The sequence below is a fragment of the Corvus brachyrhynchos genome, unplaced genomic scaffold (genome assembly GCF_000691975.1).
Source record: "Corvus brachyrhynchos isolate BGI_N302 unplaced genomic scaffold, ASM69197v1 scaffold142, whole genome shotgun sequence".
Classification (NCBI taxonomy): Eukaryota; Metazoa; Chordata; class Aves; order Passeriformes; family Corvidae; genus Corvus; species Corvus brachyrhynchos.
Window position 1 is genome coordinate 7,559,529 of NW_008237226.1, and position 25,217 is coordinate 7,584,745.

Below are 25,217 nucleotides of genomic sequence, written 5' to 3' on the forward strand. Positions count from 1 at the left end.
AGAGTCACACCATGTGACTGAGAGTGTTGTCCAAATGCTTCTTGAATTCTGTAAGCCTTGGTTTTGTGACCACTTCCCTGGGAAGCCTCTTCCAGAGCCCAGCCAACCTCTGAGTGAAGAACCTTTTTTTAATATGCAGCCTAAGCCCTGACACAGCTTCAGGCCATTCCCTTGGGTCCTGTCACTGGTCATCACAGAGAAGAGATCAGTGCCTGCCCACCTCTTCCCCTCATGAGGAAGTTGTAACTGCAGTGAGGTCTCCCCTCCCGCTCCTCTTCTCCAGGCTGAACAGACCAAGTGACCTCAGCCACTGCTCATATGGCTTCTCTTCTAGACCCTTCACCATCCTTATTGCCCTCCTTTGGATTCTTTCTCACAACTTTATATCTTTCTCACAGTGTGGTTCTTCACTTAAAAAATCCACTACATCAGCTTGTAGTGGCCCAGTGTGATTTCTGGGGATCTCTTAACAGTGTACATTTTGCATCTTGTGAGAAAGAAAAACATAGATTGTGTTTATAGTATATAATAATTATTAGTTAAGCTGTTGGTCCTTCTTACTAATGAAAACTCAGGAGGTTTTAGCTTAAAAACTTTTATATTGAAAACTTTAAAAGACTTTTATTTTGAAACTTCATTTAATATTATATGTACTTAATTCTATTTAAATCTTATTGTCTCATTCCCATTATGAAAATACCTTAATATTTCATTCAAAACTAGTTTCACTGTTTGATGAGTTGTCTCAGTAAAATTACCATGCTTCCTTCATTTTGTTTGCATTTAAATTTTGTATTAAACCGTATCTGTGAGTGGATAATTGATAGTGAGGATTGATAAAATTCTGAAATTAAGCAGCACAGTATTTTCAGTATAGATTAATCCGTGTTACAAATTTTTGAAGTAGATTTCCTCTGACAGTTACATGAAGAAAAGTTTATGTGAAGCTGGTGGGTTTTATAAGTTAAAGTGATATGGTTGAAAACATAACTTTTGTCACCATAAGCAAAATTTATCAGTTGACAATGAGCTTGATACATATGTTTAATGAGTTAGTTGAAGAAAAGGAAAAATATTTAATATTGCTGCAGTTGCCTGCAGTTACTTGAATATATTTATGTTTTCTGCCAGCCCCAGAATTATGAACATTTTTAGAGTGTTATGTGTTAATTTTAATTTTGCTATTTTGTGAGATATATGCACAATTTTCACTGTTCAAACAGGCAAAAGAATTCCTTCTGTCCTTGGCACCAGACCTTTGGGAAAAATAGTACTTCAGCTTCTGTTGGTCATTTTATTTGAGGCTTCCTGTGTCTTTGTCAACAAGGGAAAAAAAATCTGGAATTAATTAGAGAAGTCATTGGCGAACGACCTAAAAAGTGTTTGCTTTTTTTTCAGGAGCACTTTCTTATGAAAGTTTGGTTCTTCTTTTAGAACTTCATTTATTTCAAATTCATACTATGATTTTTGTTTCTGAATTAGGGAAATCTGACCACTCAATGTCATCAAGAATGATGTATTATTTGTATTCTATACAGTATTCTGTACAATGACTATGTTATGAAATACTGACTCATAGCAAAAGGAGAAATGGGGAAATGACCAAGCAAAATGTCTGTGACTGGAACTTAGCAAAGCTTACTCTCTGGAATTTTTTAACTAGCATTAATACAGATGAAAGTTTACTATGCTGGGCAGTAGTAATAATTGTGGTACCAGACCCCATTTTCAGTTCCTTATTACTTGCAAAATTTTAATCACTTGGGCTCAGAATTCTTAATGTCTCTTGTGCATCTTTTAGGCTGGATGTTTTCAGGCAAAATTTTTAAGGTGAGATTTGAGCAAGTGTACTGTCTTGCCCAGATGTTCTTCACCCCATTCCTTTAAGAAGAAAAGTGAATTGAAGTCTTTGATCAGTAAATTGAATTTTGGCAAAGACCTCCCTTTCCCAAGGACAGAGGAGAAATATATTCATGTCAATTTGATGAAATCTGGGGAAAGGGAAGCCTTAAAGGATATTGTGAGAGAAGTAGTTTCCTCATAACTATTAGAGTCATGGTATGGCAGGTTTTAGATCTTTCGTCATTGTGCTTAGAGTGTGCTGTGGGCCATTTGAGTGTGCTCTTCCCTACAGTTGGAGTTGCTACAGAACTTGGAATGAACAGAAATGTGGATTGAGAAGAAAGATGTTAAGGACAGTATCAATGACTGGTAATTTGAAGCCTCTTTGATCCAGATGCAGGGTGGACAAGTGCTGCTCTAGATGAGAATAGTAAAATGGGGCAGTGAGTGTGGAGAGGTGTGTGACTCCTCTTCTTCTGGGTCATCTTTTGTCATTCATAGAGAGATGTGAGCAGGATGTGCAGAATTCAAGAATTCACAGCAATCACATTGTATCGAGGACTAGCATTTTGCTAGGCTAAGCTTCAGTATGAATAACTCACCCAGTGCTGATGTCTAATGTATCTTTGCTGGTGGGGCAGTCTTTGGTAAGGTAGAGATGTTTTGCTGCTCCTTGGACCAGGCTGATCCTTATCTAGCTGAATTGGCTTCCTTGGATTCTCCAGTGTATTCTCAGATGGTTTAATTTTCATGGGTTTTTAGTTTTGTTTTTTTCCTCTTGAGTCACTACTCTGTACCTTTTCATATCAGCAGACATGAATTTTACTCATCTACCAGAGTTTAGCATTTGTACTATATACTTGTTTCCTCAGTAAAGCTAAGCCAAAAATCATGCAGATGTGCTGTATGAAACAGGGCCTTGATTTACAGACAGAGAGACCTTAGAGTTGTGGTTGTCTGGTACAACCCAGTACACAGATCATGGTGGGACTAGGACTGGAGAAGGACCTGAGTTTGGATGGTAAATGTGAAGAAATAGGATTTAAATGGTGTGCAGAGGCAGCTAAATCCGGTCTATTCAAGCTTCAGGAATTGAACAAAGTTGGACTGATTAGAGAAAGACACTGAAACAAGAAAACCCCGTGGATAATAGAGGAGGGGGGATACTGAAACTGTTTAAAGAGCCGGGGAGGGGTAGTTGTGGATAGGAAGCCTATATGAAATGGAGAAGTTTTCTGTGGTCATGACAAGTCAGTGATGCTGACATGGGGAGTGGCTGACTGGAAAATGACACCGTAGTAAGTTTTCAGCTACTTCATCGTTAGAGGTAGCAGAAGATACTTATTTATTATGATTGCAAAATTACAGTTTTTTTTACTGATTAATCAAAACATTTACAAAAGTAGCAAAGAAGTATTTATTAAGAAAGAAAAAAGTACAAATTGTAAGGTTAATGAAAAAAACTATGCTAAAGGATACTTAGCATTACTTATACAGTTACAGTTCCAATGTATTAGTTTTGCATACTTAGAAACTCTTTATTCTTAATGCAGAAAAATGTTGGTATATGATTTAACTAAATATATATAAATACAAATATATATTGATCAGCAACCCTTTATAAAAAAGGGGATTTTTTTCTGAAGTTCCATGTTTTATTCAATGTTTTCTTTGATGTTACGTGCTGTCGTTCATCTATCTTGACCTGTTAATTAAAAAATAGATGAAGTAGTCAAGTAATTTGGAATAGTTTCATTTTTCTCTGTTTTCCTCTATTCTCCAAAAATAAGTAGGGAAGGAGAGATTTCAGAAATCGGTTAATCACAGTCACAGATTCAAGCACTTTGCAGTATTCTGAAATCAAGTTCTTCAACTTGGTATCCATCATTTTTACGTTTTGTCTGCCTACCATTCTAATGGGTTGATAGATTAATATTCTGTGTTGTTTTCTTCTAGAGGGGAAAAAATAGTGAAAAGGAATATGGGGGAACAAGGGCATTTCAGAATGTCTATGACCACTAATAAGGCAAAAGGCTAAATCTACTCTGTAGTTCCAGTCATGCAGGATGATATACAATATTCTTCTAATTCCTATATTTCTCCCAAATTCAAGTTCTGAAGAGAGAAATTGATATAGATGTATGGTTTGAAATGCATTTAAGCCTGCTTTTAATTGCTTTGAAAAGTTGTTTCATTTCTGCCTGGGCTAAAGATCTGATGTATTGCAGGGAACCAGTGTTACTGTGGAACCAATCTAAACAAAGTGCCCAACATGAAAATAACAAAAGTCTAGGAAAATGGTAAAATTGAGTATCAGATGGAATAATTTGATTCACCTTACACCCAGGATGGTACAGGGTGAGACATCCCTTGTTCCTACTGGTTTCATTTGGTTTACGTTTGTTTCATATAGATTTTACTGCCAAGATGTAATATAATGAGAATATGTATGTACAAATGAATTACTAGTTTCCTATCTACATAGGTAGTTTCATCTCTTGATTCAGTTGAAACAAACTTCATGCTTTATCTAGACTAGGTTATTGATGTACCTGCTGAAAGTAATCAAGAATACAGTTGTGTGGTAATGACATTGCAAAAAATCTGCATGATCTTTTACTTGAATTCCATTTTTGTCGTGATGAAATAATTTTCTTGAGGGTCCTTCTTAATATTTTTTGAGAAAAGTCTTAAATAAGCATGTTACAAGGGACATTGTGGTATTATTTCACTGAACTTTTTTAGTTCTTTTGGAAGGGATTTATTTAATATCTAGGACAGCGTTTCACAAATAAAACATCTTCATAGTACACTGTTCCCAAACTTTTGGAGTGGTCTTAAATGCTATTAATGGATAGATTTTTATATATAATACAATTTATCTTTGTTATTGCTTTTAAGATTTATTTATTATGTCTGACTTTTATTTGCATGCATGCATTCAGCCATGGTATAGATGAGCTGTGTTATAACAAATATTGTTCTAAGTATATTGTCTAAATAGTCCTTGTCAGGAGTGCTGTACAATGCTTTTAGTATATAGCTTGATTATTATATAATACAAATGTATCCACTGTTTATAAATATTAGTTAACTTCTGGCTTATTTTGAAAAAAACTGTCACTAAATTTTGCTTGCTTCAGGACTACTTTCAAAGAAAATCATAATTCCTTTTTGTGTATTTCAGAAATAGTCCATTTCCACTTAGAGACCTGTTATCTTTTTAGAAAGTTTTAATACCGAAGACTGAAAATTAACTATGGAATTATAATGGAATATATGAAATGTTTGCTTTGTAAGTTAAGCTTTTCTACATCTGTCAATCAACTTGAGAAACCTTATGGCCATTAAAAAAAGAGTCCAGTGTTAAAAAGATTATTTTAAAATACAGGTATTTGTATGAACTGTTCAAGTGAATGCATTGCATTTTCCCTACTTTTATTTTCTTACCCTTTATTTTGTTTGTAAATACATATGGGAAATTTTTCTGTCGTCCACTTTATGTGTAAAGTTTTTTTATTGTGGAGTTGTAAATATAAATGAATAATACTAGTTTTCTGTGAGTTTTTTTGCTTTTTGTTTGGTTGGGTTTTTTGCTTTGTTTTAGTTTTGGTTGTTTGGGTTTTTTTTGATAGCTACCAAAATGCTTTAGATATGCTCCCACTTATAAAACTTACATGTATAACATTTTCTGGCTTTTATTTGGTGAAATGTTTATAGTGTCTAGGTTTCAGTAGAATATGAAATCACCTTGCAGTCTTAAGAAAAGAGCCTTTAATATGCCTAGTACCACTGAATTTTAAGACTGCATCAAGGGCACAATATTATACTATTCGTGCACAACAAGACTGATTATAATCAGTCTCAGATACCTCTTAAATACACTATTGGCTTATGTACAGTCAGATACTGTCTATAAGAGGGCTGGGAGGGAAATTTCTTAACCCTTCTAACTGACAGAAATCCACTGCTGACCCAGGCATTGGGCATCACAGGATTTTGTTCAGCATGGTGGCTTCCCATCCTGACCACAGGAATTGGTAATGCTTTCTAATACTGGAAATGAAAGCTTTTAGAATATCAAGAACAAATTATCATAGCTTCTTACTTGTTTGTTCCCGTAGCACTGAGGCATAAGTACCCCTGAGCTCACTGCACAATTCCTTGTACAGAAAAGGCATCTGTGTCCCCTCTAAACCTCCTAAGCTTCAGGTTGTGGCTGTGAGCCTTGTGGTGAGAGTCCTCCCTCTCTCAATGGAGGAGAGTTTGGTTTTGCTGTCAGCCCCAAAATCAAAGAATCACAGAATATGCTGAGTTGGAAGGGACCCACAAGGATCATCGAGTCCAATCCCACCCTGCATGGGACCATCTCCAAGAATCACGCCATGGACCCGAGAGTATTGTCTACGCTTTATGAGCTCCGCCAGCCTTGGTGCTGTGACCACCTCCCTGGGGAGCCTATTCCAGTGCCCAGCCATCCTCTGGGTGAAAAATCTTTTTCTAATATCCAACCTAAACCTTCCCTGACACAACTTCAGGCCATTCCCTTGGATCCTGTCAATGGTCACCACAGAGAGGAGATCAGTATCTGCTCTTCCTCTTCCCCTCATGAGGAAGTTGTAATTGCAATGAGGTCTCAGTGCCCTCAGTATCCTCTTCTCCAGGCTGAACAGACAAAGTGACCTCGGCCACTCCTCATACAAGCTTCCCCTCAAGGCCTTTCACCACCTTTGTTGCCCTCCTTTGGTCACTCTCTAATAGTTTCATGTCTTATATTGAGGCACCCAGAACTGCCCAGGACTCGAGGTGAGGCCATCCCAGTGCAGAGCAGAGTGGGTCAATCCCCTCCCTTGCCCAGCTGCTGATGCTGTTTCTGATGCACCAGTTCTCTTCTCCCTGGCTCCCTGGGGTACTTTTTTACTGGACAGCATCTAGAGCTCAAGGTATTGCCTTCTGCCCTTTGAGTCCAGTTGGCTTTCAACCCATTCATCCAGCCTTGTTCTTGATAAGGAAAATGCTGTACCAGACTGATTGAAAAGCCTTATGCTGGGCACCTTTTGGTGTGTTACAACCATTGCTCTTCCCCCATTCACAGAGCACATCATTTGTCATTTCAAATACGACCAACTCTTCTACCCTTATTAACTGCTCTCAGTTACTTTCATGTGTTTGACAATGGATCCCTCGATCTTTCCCTGTGCAGGGACAAGGCTGACCAAGTCAGCCCATGATTTCCTAGGTACTACTCACTATTGTTTTTTATTGTGCATGTCTCACCTCTTTAAGATGGGCTCATCTTAGCATTTTTCAGTTTTCAGTGTCCTGCCTTGACTGTAATGGTGTTTTTTAGATCTTACACGGGATCCTGACAGAGATAACAAACATCTCTTCCAGAAACTTTGAATAATTCCTGTGGACTGGAATATATCCAAATGGACTAGATCCTGACTTGCTGCTTTCCTGCTGTTGGCTGTCCTTCTCTTTCCCATGTCACTCTGGTAGGCATGGAAGTCTGAGGCCAAGTTTTCACCATGCATGCTGATGCATTGAGCTCAAACGCATCACATACATAGCCCCTTCTGCTTTATTTCTCTGAGTTCTGAGTAAATTTTCTTTTAAAAATCATAGCCCTTTTGCTTGACAACCCTCCCTTTCATGGCAGCTTCCTGCAGGATTCTGCCTAGCAGTGCCTTTGACAAGTCAAGGTTTCCTCTTCTAAAGCCATGATACAGCTTTTTGTGGTCTTCCTTATCGAGAAGTAGTAAATTCTTTTGTAATTTTTAAACCATAGCAGTGGTAAGAGATTGTGCTTACACCTCACTTTGTTCTCTGGACTCAAGGTTCCAATAAGCCGTAAAGTGTCACTAGTGCCATTAATATTTTCAACCTAATTTATAAATAAAATTGGATCAGAATTGATTTCTTAATCATAGCAGCAGGTGCTTCACAGGTTTTGACCTGGACTGTGATATACAGCAGCTTGATGAAGAGGTTCCCTGTGATCCTATAGAGACTTCTGAATGGCTCACAGTAGAACTGTTACAGTTTTAAGGTTTCTGGGAGTGGGAGTTTTGAGAGGAAAAACCCTTATAAATATCTTGAAGAACAAGTTACTTTAAAAGGAGGAAAAAAATGCCCATCTCGGAGCTCTGAATCTGTGTTTTAGACTTGTGCTTAGTAGAGCAGCAGAGTGAGAAACCGGAATTCCTGCTTTGACTTGTTTTGTAGTGCTTGTGGTAGTCATGCTTGGATTTTAACATATTGAAGTCGCACAGAATGTTCTAAATGCTTCACAGATATCAATAAACTATCAATAGCTGATGGCTAACTTAATGGGTTAGGCCTGTATTTTCACTGCAAGCAGTATGAAAACTGTGCAGTCCAGTGACTTTGCAACTCTGTTAGTCCCTGGTGTTGACTGTCGAGTATTGAAACTGAAACAGTGAAGTGAAATACAGATTTTCCTATCAGAATTCATCTATCTCCACTGATAAAGAAGCAGTCCAATACATTACTTCATCTACTTTTCTATAAAAATAAATAATTATAATAGCATCATATAATAATAACAACTTTAGGCTTTATTTTATCTATTGAAATGGAAAAAAATATCCTTCACACCACTTTTTTTATTTTAAAAGACTATTCAGGTTTTTTATCTCAAATCAATATTCTAATCTAATTTATTGTATTGTAGGGCTCTGCTAGTTAAAATATTGCTCACAGTATGCTCTACACGTAATAGCAGTAACATGCAGGTTCTGTATTTAAAAAAGTTTAGATTTTTATTTCCAGTAAAATGTTTGCTCTGTAAGATTAATGGTATGTTAATGTATTTGTATAGTACTTATGAAGGAGTACACAGTTCTCACATTAACAGAAACAATTACAGTGAGTGACAGTACTCATAATAAAAAGCTGTCTAATATATAAAATGTACATATTTTTATTGAGTTTATGCTTTTGAGTTAACTGATAGATGAAATCCTAATTACTTACCATTTTTGGAAGACATCATTTTACAGGGAAGATACTCTGTAACAATTACTGTCAACAGAACTGAAGCCCTGGGATCAGGCAGGCAAAGTGGTTGGTACTGAGGGTCAGTCATGTTTTCTCTGGAAGAGTTTTTGCAGGCTTGTCTGGTGTGCACGTTGCTTCAGAGTGACCTGACTGTTCCTGCTAGTATAGACACTTAAAAGCTCTTAAAACTTGGAAGTATATAGATTACACATAAAAAGTGAAATTGAGCAGAACTCATATCATCTCCTGTGATACAAGAAGTTGGGAAGGCAGTGAAGGAGTGGCAGTTGATCTTTAACTCCATTTTCATTGGTAACTAGATTATCATTTATGTCTAATTCAGCAAGTCACATGTTTTGTTGGTCAAGCATGTTTTGTGTGCGCAGACAGCATAAGACTAAAGCTGGGTGAATGAAGGGCAACTTAGTTGACCTGTCAGCTACATATTGCTGGCAACATCTATTGCCACATCCTGTTTCCTTAGCATATAGTGATGATTACATTATTCATCAATACTCCTCTCAAGCTTTGTAACTCCCTGTATATGTGGGGGTTTTTTCCCCCCCAGGTTTTATGCAGTTTAAAATAACCTTGAATTGTGAGGTTTCTAATGGTACACTTATTTTCTGTTAAAACTGTAGAAAACCATACTTGTATAGGAAGATACGATTTCATATATACCATAACCATTTATTAAGTATTATGCCTGTTGCATACCAAGCAGGGTCTTTTTCTTTTGAATTTAAGTACTCAACTGAAAAGAGTCTAATACAGTGTAGATTATGTGATATTGTGCAGTTGGGATTGAGAATTATTTTGTACTGCCATATGCCCTTGTGTTATACAAACCCTAACTCATTATTTTCAGTTCATAATAATAATGATGATAAACATAATGCTTTATGATCTGTTTTTCTACTTACATATGCTAGCAGTCACAAGACTCAATTGAATTCATGGGCTGGTATTCAGTTGAATGTATTTTTCTTTTTCGGTGAGTACAGAAATTGAACTTGAAAATGGGCTCCTCATGCTCATTTAAAATAATAGCAGGAGGAAGGAAGAGTTTCTCTTTAAGTGGGAAGGGGTAGTCACTCCTTGCAGTTAAGCACTGAATCAGATAGAGACAGCTGCAGAGACAAGATACGCATTGCAAAAAACAGATCAATTGGAATCAGTCCGATCCAAATGAAATTACATCACTCAATAACCTTCCTTTTAAGCCATTGAAATCTTCTGGCCCAAATTTCTCTTGTCAAGTCACTGAGTTTAGCCAATGATTAAAGTATCTTGAAATTGCTTCGATAACATCAGGGACCTTGTTGTGACAAGGTCTGTAAATGCAGTCATTTAAAAGAGAAAACTGGGTTTCATGTAGAGTATTGAGTGTATTGACTGGATATTTTTTCATGGGTTCTCAGAAGCTTGTATTCACAAAGACAGTACAGCATGAAGGAAAATTACATATCCTCTACAAAAGATTAAATAAAATGTTGGTTTCATATAAGTGAAATGGTTTCATTCAGTAATGAAAGTGTAATTTTCCTTTGAAGTAGTTCAAAATTGTGTTATTGTTTTGAAGTGGGCATAGAAGTACTTGGAGAACAGAATTCCGTAAATCAAGACAGTCAACATGTTTATGCAGTGACCAGTTCTGTCATTATTTATGCTCCCGTGTGACAGTTATTAAAATAAAGCAGAGCTCTTCTATTCTAGTGGTACCTCAGATGCCATGATCTTTTGTCCTGCAGATAACTTTTGTACAGGCTAATCAGTCTTTATATTAGCAGATATAAATCTGTAACCTTTCAGGAAGCATTTGCTAATATTTATAACGATCAATACTGAGAAGATTGAAGTAATTAGCAATGCGTAGGAGACACATTGCTCATCATTGTTTTGTGGGTCTGGTTTGTTTTTTTTTTTCCCCTCTGAAGTGCTCAGTAACTCTCATCCACTTAATAGAGCTGTTGGGTACAGATTAATTTCTGAGATGAGGTGTACCTTGAGCAGCCTGACTTTTAAAAATGCATATTACTTGTAATCTTTACCTCATTAAAGTTATTTGTAAATACCCCAAATTCCTCTTTAGGTTTAACAGACTTAACCTGGTGGGAGAATCCTAATTTTTCAGAGTTGGTAAGGTACGCTGAAGCAGCTTCTTGCCTTCAGACCCTTGAAGATAAACTGATTTTACATTGTGGTTGCAAATATATTTTTACTTGTGCCCAGTTAGCAGCCAGAAACATTGCTCTTACAACAGGTATTTAACCTAATGAAGCCAGGGATTAAAATGGCTAGAAAAGAACCCGGATCAAAACTGCTGAGATAAGCATTATGTTTGTCTGCAGTGTGCACTTTTCAGTGCCTGTTACACAAATGAAGAGTAGAAAGCATTGAAATAATTTGTGGGGTTTCTTGTCCTACAAAGTCTTTTGAAAAAGAAATCTGCACATACTTTTAGACACTTGCCTTCTACATAATATTTACTTAAGGGAGGAAGCAGATGACAGCCATGTGTGATTAGGGAGGGGAGTGAGAGAGGTTGGTGTGTTTCTCCCTCTTTGTACCAAAATTTGAAGGAAAGTGCTTTTATAATTACTTCTGTCCTGGATTAAGGAGAGCTGGGAGAGAGCAACTCTTCTAAAGGGCCAAATATGCAATTGAGAACCTTCCTGTTGGAAGCATCTGTTACAGCATTATCTGTGATGCTTTTTTCTATCTTCATATTTGTTGCATCTCCTGGTAAGAGAGGAAGGTTCAGTTTTGCTCACTGTCCTTATTTCAGATTTTTGTGCTCATTACATCCTTTTCCTAAGTGAGGCTGAAAATACAAGTTCAGCTGTTGCAGACAACTGGGTACTTCAGTCAGTAGAAATTTGAATGGATGTACGGAATGGGAGCAGTTCTTTGGTTGAGGAAGGGTTGGCAAATGGTATGTAGGGATGGAAGAAGAGCAAAAGGAGAGACTAGAACAGGAGAAATGTCATCACTGTGGGAGGTCTCAGGACAATAGTCAGTTATCAGATGAGTTTGCTATTGTATTACAATACAATAACTACAATAATTGCACGCTATTGTATTTATACATTCATATTCCTTTGTCTTTTACCAATCTTTTACTTGCTAGAACTGTGTTTAAACAAAGTCAGTAGTGATTCCTTAATTTGTATTATTTCAAACATGAGAGGGGTGAAGATAACTGTAGAACATGTAAAATAAATGATGTCAAGGTAAATTTTTAATAGAGCAGAAATGGAAAAATTGTCCAACCATTTAAAAAATAATTTCACTTTATTAAATGAGTAAATATTATAATATCCTTTAAAATTCTTTGACACGTTGTTACCAATAAAAATGTAATACAAAGAAATATTATAGGAATAACTAGTGCAGGTATAGGTTACCTACACTTCCTACTGGATGTCTGCGTTCTTACAGCCTTACCTAAAGTACTACAAAATATTAGGATCTCAGTAGTTACAAGCTTCCTCTGAGAACCTTGCTTGTACTTAATTATTTTATTTGTGAGCTTATTAAACTTTAACTGATTATTTTATTGGTTCAGCTGTGAAGTTGGTTTCATATATAAAAAAATTTACATAGATAAATTTTTTATATAAAAATAATTTATAAATAGAAATTTATATGTAAGTACACACATGTATGTGTGTGTATACACATGTTCACATACTCATTTACTTATTTTGAGAAACCAAAATAAAACCCCTTGTATTTAAAGTATAGATTGCTGTATTCCTGCCCAAACCTTACTAGCCCAGATGGGACAGCCTGTCACTTTCTGATGACCTGACTCAAATGGTACAGTTGCAGCTACTGACATTGCTGCTGAGAAGGTAGAGGTAGAGAAATAGACCTTCAGTTTATCTTGAATTGTTTCTGATGCTACCCTTCAAGTTTCTGCATTTCACTGTGCACCCATGTCAACCTTACCCACTGAGGCTGTCAGAACAAAACTAGTTGCACTCAGTGAAAGATGAGGATTGTAATAAGATGACTATGAAGAGTATTTCTATTTTACAGCTAAGCTTTTCTTCAGTTTTCGTAAGAAGTTCAAAGTTGCACTGTAGAATTGCAGTTCAGGACACCCAATTTAAAATTGTAATTGTGTCTCAAGTAAGAGATGAAGAGAGGATTGGGAGTGGATTTACATGTGGTACTTCTTGTTGTCCCTCTAATTCTTAGACTCAAAATCCTTATAATCAAACTAAAATTTGGTTGCAAAGAATTTTTGTTTAAACATGTGGCAACAAGATGGCTCCTGTTCATCAGACTGTTATATTTCATCAAAGTATGACAGCAGTTTCTTTTTTATTTAAAACCCACCAGATGTGGTGATGGAGACTTTATATCGGTCTTTCTTTCAAAATGTATCTGCTCAGCTTAAAGACAACATTGATGCTTTCCTGCTTAAAATCTCACAATGCTATAAGATACATTAATTTGCTGTTTGGCAAGTAGTTTAAGGAGTTTAAGTGTAGAGAATCAGCACTTTAAAATTGTATTGATTTTTAAAAAAGCATTCTTTAAAAGTATGTATGTCATGAGTGTCAAAAGACAGGAAGTACAAGTAGGAAAAGAAAAAGCTTTGAAGACTTCGGAATTATTGGCTCAAAGAGATTTTTTCAGAAGTGACTAAAGCTTTTTATGTACTGAATTATTACAATGTCTTTTGAAAGAAACCCTTCCTTACTTAGTCTTTCCTAAATCCTAAGACTTGTTTTCTTGCAAATGCTATTCTATAAAACAAGCATTTTTTAAGGTTATAACATAGTACCCATGTTATTTGTGCTTGTAGTCAATCCCGTAGCTGCATTTCTGTGGGTTTCAAATCTGAGTAAAAATGCTAGTTTCACTATCAAGCCTACTTGTATTAAATTGTTGCTCTTATGATTAAAAAAAAAAAAAAGAAAATTTCCTTCTCTGTCTTGTGGTGGACTGCCTTTGTTCTTTGAGCTGTATTGAGAAAAAGTTACAAGGATGCTATACTTAACTCAGTTTAATGTTTTGACACGTAGAGACTCTTGAAATTTGGTGTGGGTGTCTAAGTATTTGGATCTGAGCATACACATTGCTTAAATTTAGTGTGATGTTAAAATGTTTCATAAGACAGAGGAGAGCTGCTATGATCTTTCAATGTTAATATTTTTTTCTTATCACTTTACTGTGTAGATACCCTTCATGAGACACAACTCTGCCACAACTCATCCTCGGAGGCAATCGTGGAAACCTTTTATAATAGGATTTTTAAATGTGGATAAAGCTCTCAATAGAATACCTAAAGTAAAGGAGAACAGCTACCTTGTCTCAACTATAAGCTTATTATGACAAAACACTGAGTTTGCTTGTCAGGCTTGGATAGAATGTAATTGATTGGTTTGTTATTTGGACTGACAAGGTAGTTAATTTGCCTGCATTTTTTTGCACTAATCAGGAACATTTTGTATGTGCATCATTGAAAAATCCCGGATAAATGTCTTGTCAGGATTGTCCTATTAAGTAATGTCTCTTTCCCCTGTGCTTCGTTGGCAAATGATGTTATACGATGCTTGGATTCACTGAAGAGTGACAGAAGCCTGTGGGACTTAAATATTGTGTGTTCCTCTATGGTGATACTGAAAGAAATAAGCAATGGTTTGCCATCTGCCTGCCACTCTTCTTATATACAGTTTAATAAGAACATTCCTATATAGAACACTGTGTTGTACATAGACCTTACTGTAAAAAGGATTGTTTCGTAAAAAAAATAAATGTTCAGTGATAATGAGACCTGTAAAACACTTGAGACTTACTATTCTGAAGGAATAGATTCGCCATGGAAAAATTGATTTTATGCTTATTAGTATGAACAAATTGTTTCTGACTCCAGACACTCGAGTGAACAGAACTACACCTATACTTCTTTCTGAATTTTTTTTTTTTAAATAAGAAAAAATTGAGTATATGCAGACATTTGTTTTATTTGGTTTATTTCTCTGGCAGTGTTCAGGACAAGCTTATCTCCTCCCAATGCAAACACGAAATTGTTTTGTAAGTTGGGAAAGGAATGAAGAACTGATCACACAGCGTGACAGCTGAGATCTTCGTCTCCGTCCGTATATATCCTGGTAGATGCACACATAGTATTTTGATCTTCAAATGGTACAGATACAGTTCTTAAATCTACAGTATCAGAGTGTTGACATCTTCATCGTTTTCATCTTGAACTTGCTCGGAAAAATTCTGCTCAAATGCAATCACACTTGTAACTTTATGATCTATAATCCTTGAATTTTTTGAGATATGGTGGGTTTTGTCATCTATCAAGGCACGTTTCCATTTGAAAGTATTTTTTAAACTTAAGAAAGAAATTAAATGCTGTAATAAGTAATAGGAGAATATACAAATTTATGTATACTTATCTACAAGTCATATCTTACTAGGGCATTTCATGTTTGACTATTATATTAAATAAAATTAACCTGATGTCTAACACGTCGTTTTATTTTAAAAAGGGGGTGGGAGAATCTCAGAGTTAAGATTTTTGTTGGAACTATTAGAAATGCTTTTCATTCTGTATCGGCAAGGAACACAAAGACACCTTAAAAATAAAGAAATTTGCACTAGGAAGTAGATGCTAATGCAGGAATTTGATCTTTAAGGATCAATGAATCCTTTTTAGGAAGAAAGGACCCAAGTTTATTGACCACTTCTGCAGTATTCTGAAAGTAAAAAGTTGTGTCCAAGTGCTGTGTGAGCAAGGGGAAAAAGAAATGTTTGCCCATACATCATGCTGAGTTTAGGAAAAAAAAGAAAAAGTAAAGTTTGCTATGATTTATGATCATTTATTAAACTAAAGCGGTCTAGATATTGTGGATAGGAGAGAATGATAAATGTAGCTTATCTTGGCTTTAGTAGGTCTTTCAAAATACTTCTGTGTGTGACATTCCTTTAAGTTAGAGATTTTGTTAATTATTACTGTCATGCTAAACCATGACAAGCTGCAATAAAATATGTAGCTGATTAGGAAAGTAACCCAGCTACCATGGACTCGCTGTCCAGTGATATTCAGCTCACTGGGTTCCACTCAAGCTCTCCTGGTTTCAGTATTACGATATTTTTGTTAATTTTTGCTTTAGTGTATTAGATACTGAAGTAAAGCTTTGGTTACATTTGCAGGTGATGACAGTAGGATGTGAGGGACTACAGTGTTAAAATTAAAAAAGAAATTTTAAGAAAGCCTTCAGAAAAAGCGTGCAGTGCAGGAAGGAAAAGGCAAATCACTGTTGACTGTGTGATTATGATATCAAGAGTAACTTCAAAAAAAAAGAAAGGGTGGGGGACTCTGGATCACAGATCACAGAACGTGGGTCAAACTTATCAAACCTGACACATACAAAGAGAGGTGTTACATTTAACGCATTGGAGTACTCCTCCTGAATATTCAGAAGACCAGTATCTCACCCTTTGCAAAGTCTCAGCTAATGCATCCTGTCCACTTTGGTAAACAGAGAAGGTCCAGTGCAAACTGAATTGGATGATAAGAAGACCACAGGAGACATTAATTGAAACAGCTTAAAATATTAATATTTATTTAATTTAGTGAAGGTGGAAAATCTGCAAAAAGCCTAAATTAATATAAAGATGATAAAGACAGAAGTTGATACAAAGAAGGAAAAAAAAATTCTTCAAAGCTGGTCAGACCAAAAAAAGCAACATTGTATCAAGATGATTTAGCCAATAGAAAGTTTTTTTCTAATAACAAGAATACTTGCACTAGAGATGTTTGTTAGGGAAGTTCAGTAATCTCTGCTATTGGAGGATTTTAAGGACAGACTAATTAGTGTTAAATACTGTTACAAGTATTGTAAATATTTTCCTGGTTCTATGTTTTTCCCCAGTACAGCTTCCTTGTAGAATTTCGTTCTCTCTCTGTCTCTTCCTCTCTTTCTCTCTCTCCCCCCATATCATTATGTTGAAAGCCAGATGCTAACACTTGACGTTTCACCTTTTGAAAGATGTTTGAAGGGAATATTCAAAACTATAATGGACTTCTCTAGTAGTTCATAAGCAGTACACCATTCAGTAGAGTTAATAGTCTGAACACCTGAGAGTGGCACTATAGATGCAATCATGTATTACAACTAGAATGTACTCCAGAAAAACAAATGCAGCATTTGGTGATAGTTTCCTAAATTTTACACTTTTCAATTTGTCAAAGGACTTTTTCAGTGTCTGTAATTGGTGTTTTATTACCTTCATGCATGTCATAGAGTCATCATCTTCACAGAAATTCTTAGTTTAAACATTAAAATGCTGTAGATAGAAGCTCTGGACTGTTGCTGTGTATTAACAAAAGCAACCACATCTGAAATAGTGTTCTTATCATTATATTTCACTTGTATATGTGGGCCATTAATGAATTTTGCGAACTAATTTAACAAAGCCATGTGTTGTATAGTTTGGCAGTCCTGTGAGAGAGAAAAGTGAACACTTCTTGCTGAAAGAAAGCTGTTCACATGCAGGTATAGTAAATAAAGTTTCTTCTCAGCATTCTTAGAATTCATTTTGTACACACAAACTTAATTTTCTTAAAGCAAATGATGTGTAGACCGTTCAGAAAAAATCCAGATTACATAGGAGTGACATATAACGATAGCCCTTTCAAATTCTTCTTTACCCATGAATAATCAGTGTTAGGTTTTTGGATATGAGGGGGTGTTTGATTTAGTATTAACATCATGAGTTAAATCAGTTAGGCAGCACTTTTGGGTTTAACGTAATAAATTTAGCTACACAGATGTCTGCCAGATTAATGCTTTTTTTTTTTCACAGTTTTGTGATATAATTGATAGACGCTATTTGTTTTTATTAATGCCCTTGAGATTGGACAGAAATTTAAGTAAACAGGAGATTAGACAGTTTCCCATATCCAAAAGCACATAGGTACCTTATAATGAAACTACTGTTAGTTGATGATCAGTAAGCTCATCATGCTCTGTCAGGCTGTGTGTCCATCTTGCCCATACACTGTCTTCATCAGTAGTAGGTAAAAATAAAAACCAGAATGCAATAATCATCCCTCATCTGGTAACTCTCACCTTTCAACAGTAGCCATGCCCTCTCTTTTGCAGGCATAACAGAAGAGAGTGATAGTCTACTCTGTCATCTACCATTATAAACTATGTAAATGAGAGACCTCCTTTTGTGTACTTGCATTGTACCTGATAAAATAGAAATTAGAATGTGACTTTTAATTACTTAGTGTAATACCATAGCATTATCCTTCCCAGAAAGAGTATTTCATTTACCTAAATCAAAATTATGAGAATATTACAATCCAGAAAGATGTAGGTTGGAGAAGTCTCTGAAGGACATCAGTTCCAGCCACCCACTCGACACAGGACTGACTGCAAAGTTAGCTCTAACTTAGAAATTAGGTGAAGTTCCTTAAAGTTTTATGTGGTTGAACTTTTAGCATCTGTGAAGGTAGAGAGCTGTTCAGGATAACAAGTACCTGTGTGTGAAGAGGCTGTATAGTTGGGCTATATCCTGGTTTATAATCAACAATTTATGCATATGCAGTCACATAAGAATTTTAGTGTTGAAATGTTGTCATACTCCTGGTGGTAAAGTCACCTAAAGCTTGACTGGCCTATGTGAATAGACTTCTTAAAACTGTTCTGTAGAACAAGGAACTGCAAGATGACCATCCATTTTTAATTGTTATACCACTTACAGGCAAAGGCAAAAGTGTAGCAATCAGGAAGAAGAGAACTAGCTTCTTTCATTTTATACTTAAATAGAGTTTTATTATTTTGACAATTTTTTGCCTAAAAACAAAGGAGTTGATAAGAATCTAGATCTTCTATTTCAGAGTCTAAATATAGTACAGCATCACTTCTGGTTTGTGTTTGACCTGTGACATATCACAGCAAAATGAAAGTAATTTGTTTTGGAATTAATGGGCCTGAATTGAAGAGTTTTGGTGTAGAATGGTAGGGTAAGATATTAAGTCATACCGTTGCTTATTTTCACTTTGTTTCAAGAAATGTCAGAAGCAAAAGATGAGTGTTATCCACATATTCTGTAATGAAAACATGCTACAGTTTTGGGCTCCTCCCTCAGTAACTAGAATAAATCTACTTCTTGGACAGCATTAATAATAGTGCACTAAATAGATGACTATACATTTATTTCACCATTAGCTCTTGAATTTTACTGTTTAAATAAGGGCACAGGAAAGTACCTTCTTTGATGTGACACGTAAGAGTTGCTGCTGCAACCCACTCCATATTATTCATTCCTGTCATCCAGAATTTATCACTCCTGTGGTCTGGTTGCAGTAAGGTATCCCAGGAGCACTCCTCAGCTGCTCCAGGCTGAAGTCAGTCATTTTGGTTCTACAGTTTGAATTCACTTGAGCTGCATTGATTTATTCTGGGTTTTTGAGAATGCTTATGTGCTTCTTTCTATTGGGTATATCATACAGCTGCTAATAAGAATCTAAGTGTTGACAGTGACTTACACAGTCATGGCTGTTTTTAAGTTGCTCATCTGAAATTGAGAACGGGCTGCAATTTAAAATGAACCCCCAAGCACGTCTCCGTCTGTTCGCAGTTTTGGAGTGACTCAGCACTTGGACACTGAGGGATTAAAGGGGAGAGAGATCCGTGCCTGAGAAGAACCTATGTTCTTCTTCAGGTGCTAAGAGCATTTAGTCAGAAATGGGGTCCAAAACAAGCCAGCAAGGGATGATGCTTATCAGTAGTTAAATCTGCGCAGGTGCCGGAGTAGCCATTGTGTTGCATCTTCCCAGCAAGTGGGTGCATGTACACACACCCATCCCACTGCATTTCCCTTAGAGTTTAAAAATTCTGGGTTGGCTTACTTCTAATTTTTTTCTAACTAATTCTAAGTTTGTCAGAGTAAGGCTTATGTGACAAATTCTCTACTTTCAATGGTGATGATATGTATCAATGTTTTATATGATATGTATCAATATTTTTTTTCCATTAAAGTAAATCTTCCCAAGCTCTTGTGATGAATCGAGAGTAGTATATCTATTTTGCAATTTTGTATTTGGTTCACCACGGTACCTTTTGGCATGACACTGCAGGCAGTGTGCAATGATGCGTACATAAGTGAGATTTTCTGTAGTCTCTGAAGCATATTTGGAAAGTTGTATTTAAAGATTAGCTTATTAATGTTGTGTTTCAGGGACATGTAGGTAATTACTTTTACAGCTATTGATGGGTGATGCTGTCTCGTGAATGCAAAATAGGTTTCTTCGCTCTGGCTGAATCAGCTCCTCGTGGTTTCCGATGATATTAACCAGTGGCTTACAAATGTGCCAGTGACGGGTGGGTTTTGCATTCACTGCTCCTCTGTAAAAGCACAGGTCTTTTTCCCCAGTGCTTGCAGGAGGACTTTCTGCAGGCCAACTGATAAGACTCCCTCCTGTGCACGTAGATGCAATGTAATGAAATTGGATGTGTGTGCTGAGCTTTGTAAATAAAATGAGATTGACCCCAGCCATTATCTCATTTATCTCATTTACATTGTAAAATCAGTATCTACACTATTGATTAGTGGATAATTAGTTAATTATGAACACGAAAATGCAGTTATGTAGAGCTTGAGGACAGCCAGCTGTACTGCTAAAAAAACTAATAAAAACAATCCAAGGGCAAGAGCAGATGGAGATCTCTTTTAAAGAACAAAGCAAACATATTTCAGGTATGGAAATGCCTAATCAAGCTTTCTTGCTGTGAAGATGTAGCTGACCTGCTTTCTATATTTCTGTAAGTAAAACATGTTTGTTTGGGATTTTTAAAAACTTTTTTATCATAACTATGTCAGAATTCGCCTTTCTTCTTCACACTCCATTTTCTCTGTATTTAGTGGGCATATATCTATCCTCATTAATTGCTGGAATGAGGAACACAGTGATTTTTAATTTTGATGCATAAAGTAATTTCAGGCTTGTTGCAACATTGATAGTTAGCAATTACCTGTCAGTTAGAGGTAATTTAGGAGGTTAGGTTAGCTTGTCTTCGTGTGGAGCTCTGCTTTTATTTCCACAAAGTTTTCAGTACAGCAGCTAACCAGGCCACTGAAGAGGGCCCACCACTTAATTGCATTTGTAAGTCCTGTGCTTCACCACAAAAATAGTTATCCATAAATAGCAGCAAGATAAAATATTGGCTAGTTTAAGGACTGTTTTGAACATTTGACCTTGAATGCACAAGGGTAAAAATTTCAACAACCTGTAATATGGAGGAAGTGGCTTCTTTCCCTTTCCCCCCCTCCCCATCCCAACAGTTTTGTTTGTCTTATTAGGCCATCTTCAGGATGGAAGTGGATAATACTTGTAAATGATGGTGCCATGTGACTCCTGTGCTCAGTGAGTGTTTGGACTGTGATTGATCTGTGAGTGCATTTACCGACAGGCTGCCAGACTGTCAGCGTGACATCTTTTGTGACCCAACAATTTCATTCTCTATAACTAAGTCGAAAGTACTCTGTATTTTGTGTCGCTTTCTTATTTTCTGAATGTGACAGTGGGATTTTTATCATTTTTATGTTGCTAGACAAAAGAACACAACTAATAGTATACACTTGAGGGATTAATCTTGTTTTATTAGTGCCATTTTAACTTAGGTGTAAGGTTTTCTTTTGGAATTAAGAATTAAGAATCCCAATTTTTTTTTTCTGCACTGTGATGTGTGTAAGCTTCACATTTTGTCCCCAGTCAGTCTCAGCAGACAATGATTGCCAGACAGCTAGAGCATCATCTTTAACCAAGGTACAGTGTGTATTCATCCATTTTTTCAGCATCATTCTCTGGGAACTTCAGAATTGCGGAATTTCTGTTTTCTGATACAGAATTCATATTCCAATAAAAAGCAGTAGGAAGCAAGCATTTAAAAATATTTGGTATAGTTACATTTTATCACCATGCAGCTTTTTATGTTTTGATATATGAAAATACTCATTTGCATTTCCTCAGCTGTACAGATGAGGATAGAAGCTATTAGTATCTGAAAACTTTCATGCAGATGTTTTTAACTCATTCTAGCAAAATGCAGTTTTTCTTCTACGAAACTAAACACTCTGAAGTGATCAAAACTAATGACAATAAATATTAAAAACATCGAGCTTTAGAATGGTGCCTTGAGGTCCATATTTAATTTCACAATGTCATGGTTATTTCAACCTGGCTTTGCAAATTCTCTCAGTGTATTCTGAGGAAACGTGGCTGAAAGTACAGTCAGGAAGTACCACATTCTAGATACAAAATGGTAAAAATGTAAGAAGAGATGCCAAAGTGTAATTTTAAAGGGGAAACATTTTCTTTTGAACATAGAAACATATAAAGCAATTGCTTCATAAAAAAGTCTAAATTGACACTGTTTAAATCAAATGTAGATTTTAGGATTAAACTCTGAAAATACTCTAAATCAGTCAGAAATAGTATGTTTCTTTATTTTCTGTTACTTAAGAGGATCCTTAAGTTTACATGAAGGGAGTTCTGATAAGCACTGCTCAAGTGCAAGCCCTTACATGCATAAGATTCCAGATAGTTAGGTTAATGGGTTAGTAAAAATATACTCCTTTACAGATGAGAACATTGAGGCTCAAAGGAGGCTTAATCTTTTGCTGAAGGTCACATACACTGTTGGGATTTAGGAGTGTGACCTATCCCATCTCCCATTCTCAACCTTTTTATTATTTTAATATACCTTTCACAGGAAATAAAACCGCATGTATTCCTGATTTTAAGTAATATATTCTGACATTACAACTCTTCTGTTCTTTAAAGAATGAGAATGGTTTTCTATTTTAAGTGTTTGCTTTGTGCTGGAGTTAAGAGTCACTGCTAAGCAGTCCTATCATTTTAAAAAAAAAATCAAAACCATGTCAGTCCAGTGTTGCATCCTGTGGATAGTCAGATTATTGCTTTTAATTTCTATTCAGTGGAAAACAGTACATGCCACACCCTTACCAGTGCTCATGTGACTCCTAGAAAGCACAGCCTTGGCAGTGAGGACAGAAGTATTTACTTAGCTTAAGCAATCATAATTGCAAAACAGTTACTTCTTTTTATTTGGAGACTAATCCTTGGAGAAGTCACATGAACATTTTGTTCTATTAACGCAGCAGTATGTTCTGTTAGTTGAATCCTCTTTCTGCAGTGCACTGTCTGTTCTGTTGGTAAATTATATTCCTCTGTCTTTGACCTGATGATGCCTGTGCCATTGCTATTACTGCAATTTTTTTGGCATTTTTGTGTTTGTGCATACTGTAGAGGAGAAAATGAGTGGCCAGGAAAGCAGAGAGTGTGGTAGATTTCTTTAAAAATTTGATTTTTAAACATTTGCTCTTTCTTATTTTTCACTCATTTATATTGGCTTTAATTCAGAGTTTAAGAGTGTTTAATGAAGAGACTGTGGCAAAGTAAATTTGAAAAAAGCTTTCCTTTTCATACAAAGGAATACAGGGGGATATGCAAATAAAGAGAAATTCAGTAGGGTATATGAAAATCTCTGTTATTTACTTTGAAAAAATCTTTTTCTCATTTTGAGCCTATTATTGTACTGATTTAAAAATCCCTTAATGAAACACTTGTTCTACTGTAGCATCTTTTCTATGGTGGTACATTAAAAGTAGGTTAACAATAGCTATGCTGTATTTTTTGAGCTTTTGCTGTGGACTATGCATAGTATAAAACAGTGATGAAAGGTTTATTAAAGAAGAATGTAAATTTGTTGTGTGTACACGGAGCACTTTTATAAGTGAAAGATCACAGTGAAATCCTTTTAAATTAATGCCTCTTTCCAGAAAATTCAGTGTGAATGAGAAAATATTTTGTGCATTTGTTTATCAACCACATAGTCCTGGTGTAAAAAATATAATTCATAGCTGTAAATTATACCTGAGTTATTGAATATGAGTGAATTTTTCACAAAGCTACATGTGCAAAATATTGTCTTAAAACTGTGAAAAATAAATATTGTCACTGTCTAAAAAAGTCAAAATTTCTGATAAAAAAGGGCAGTGAATGACACTGAAGTATCTAAAAATTTAAGCTTTTTTTTTTCATTAATTTTCAGGTCTTTGAAATGTTGTCATTTATATAAGATGATGACAAAGGTGATACATGAGTGTCTGCATCAGAATATTCCAGATTAAGCAGAACCTACTTGAAGTGGCTGTTTAAAATTACCGCTTATAGAAAATTGATTTTCTTTATTATGATAATGGATCAGGAAATCTTCTGCTGAGAATTGCAGGGAAGCTCAATCTAAAATAGTACAGAAGTGCCATTTAATATAAATATATATTTTGTTTTTCTCTTGCAGGTGTGATGAATGCAGGCTTTGCTACCATTTTGGCTGTCTAGACCCTCCCTTGAAAAAGTCTCCTAAACAGACTGGCTATGGATGGATTTGTCAGGAATGTGACTCTACATCCTCCAAAGTAAGTTAATGCACCCTAAAAATAGTTGAAGTATTCTGGTTTTAGGAGTTTTGCTTAGTGTCTGCAGTTTTTTTATGAAATGCTATGCATAGGATTGCTCTGGAAAACAGCAGAAGGTCATAAAATAAAGATTTCAGATTCTCTTTAAAATAGGTATTAAAAAAACCCAGAGTGTATGCAAAATGGAATTAATAAAGAGAATTTTACTATCCCCTGTATTTACTAAATGCCTGTTTTTGACATTGTGGTCTCTCTGAGAAGGGTGTGAGTACAGATACTGTATCAGCATTGGTAATATTGACAAGAAAAAGTATTTCAGGCATACTACAGAATACAAACCTCTACGGACACAGATAGAAAAGGCATGTGTTTTCTAAACAAAGTAAGGTGATTTAAATTGCTAAACCTTTTTCTTTCACTGAAAATTCATATGAAGGTTACTTTGTATTTATTGGCATGCCTTGTTCAAATATAACATTGTAAAACTAGAACTATATTTTTGACATGGATTAGCTGTTTAATAATACTGAAAGTAATAGTATTCTATTGTAGTACTGACTTTTCAAAAAATAAAGATTTTGATTCTTTGTTTGTCTGCACAGAAGCTTCTTTAGCACTGGCATTCTTTTCTATCATCACCATAATCTCTGAAGAGACACTTTCTAATTGATTTTCAAAATTGGATTTATAAATGCATCTGATACCTCAGTGTAAAAATAAAAGAGTGTTTTACAAGTCTTCAAGATTTTACAGGCTACTGCCACTTTCTTTGTATTTCACAGAATCTTTTACCTAGTAAGTGCCTCAGTGTTTGGATACACAGGGACACAGCTGTGATGAGATGTTCTCATATGTTACTTGTCAGCATA

The 25,217-nt window shown here is 35.7% G+C and overlaps 1 protein-coding gene across 7 annotated transcripts in view; it reads left to right on the forward strand.

Annotated features, from left to right (window-relative positions):
• Positions 1–25,217, forward strand: part of PHF14 (PHD finger protein 14) — a 164,509-nt gene that overhangs the window by 85,013 nt on the left and 54,279 nt on the right. For 4 of the 7 annotated variants that reach the window (XM_017729331.1, XM_017729329.1, XM_017729328.1 and 1 more), the window contains exon 16: positions 24,231–24,348. In XM_017729331.1, the coding sequence (XP_017584820.1) occupies positions 24,231–24,348 (118 nt within the window). Of the gene's footprint in view, positions 1–5,029; positions 5,138–14,058; positions 15,359–24,230; positions 24,349–25,217 lie in introns of those variants that run through there. The other 3 variants (XR_001860303.1, XM_017729333.1, XM_017729332.1) reach the window with 3 other exon arrangements.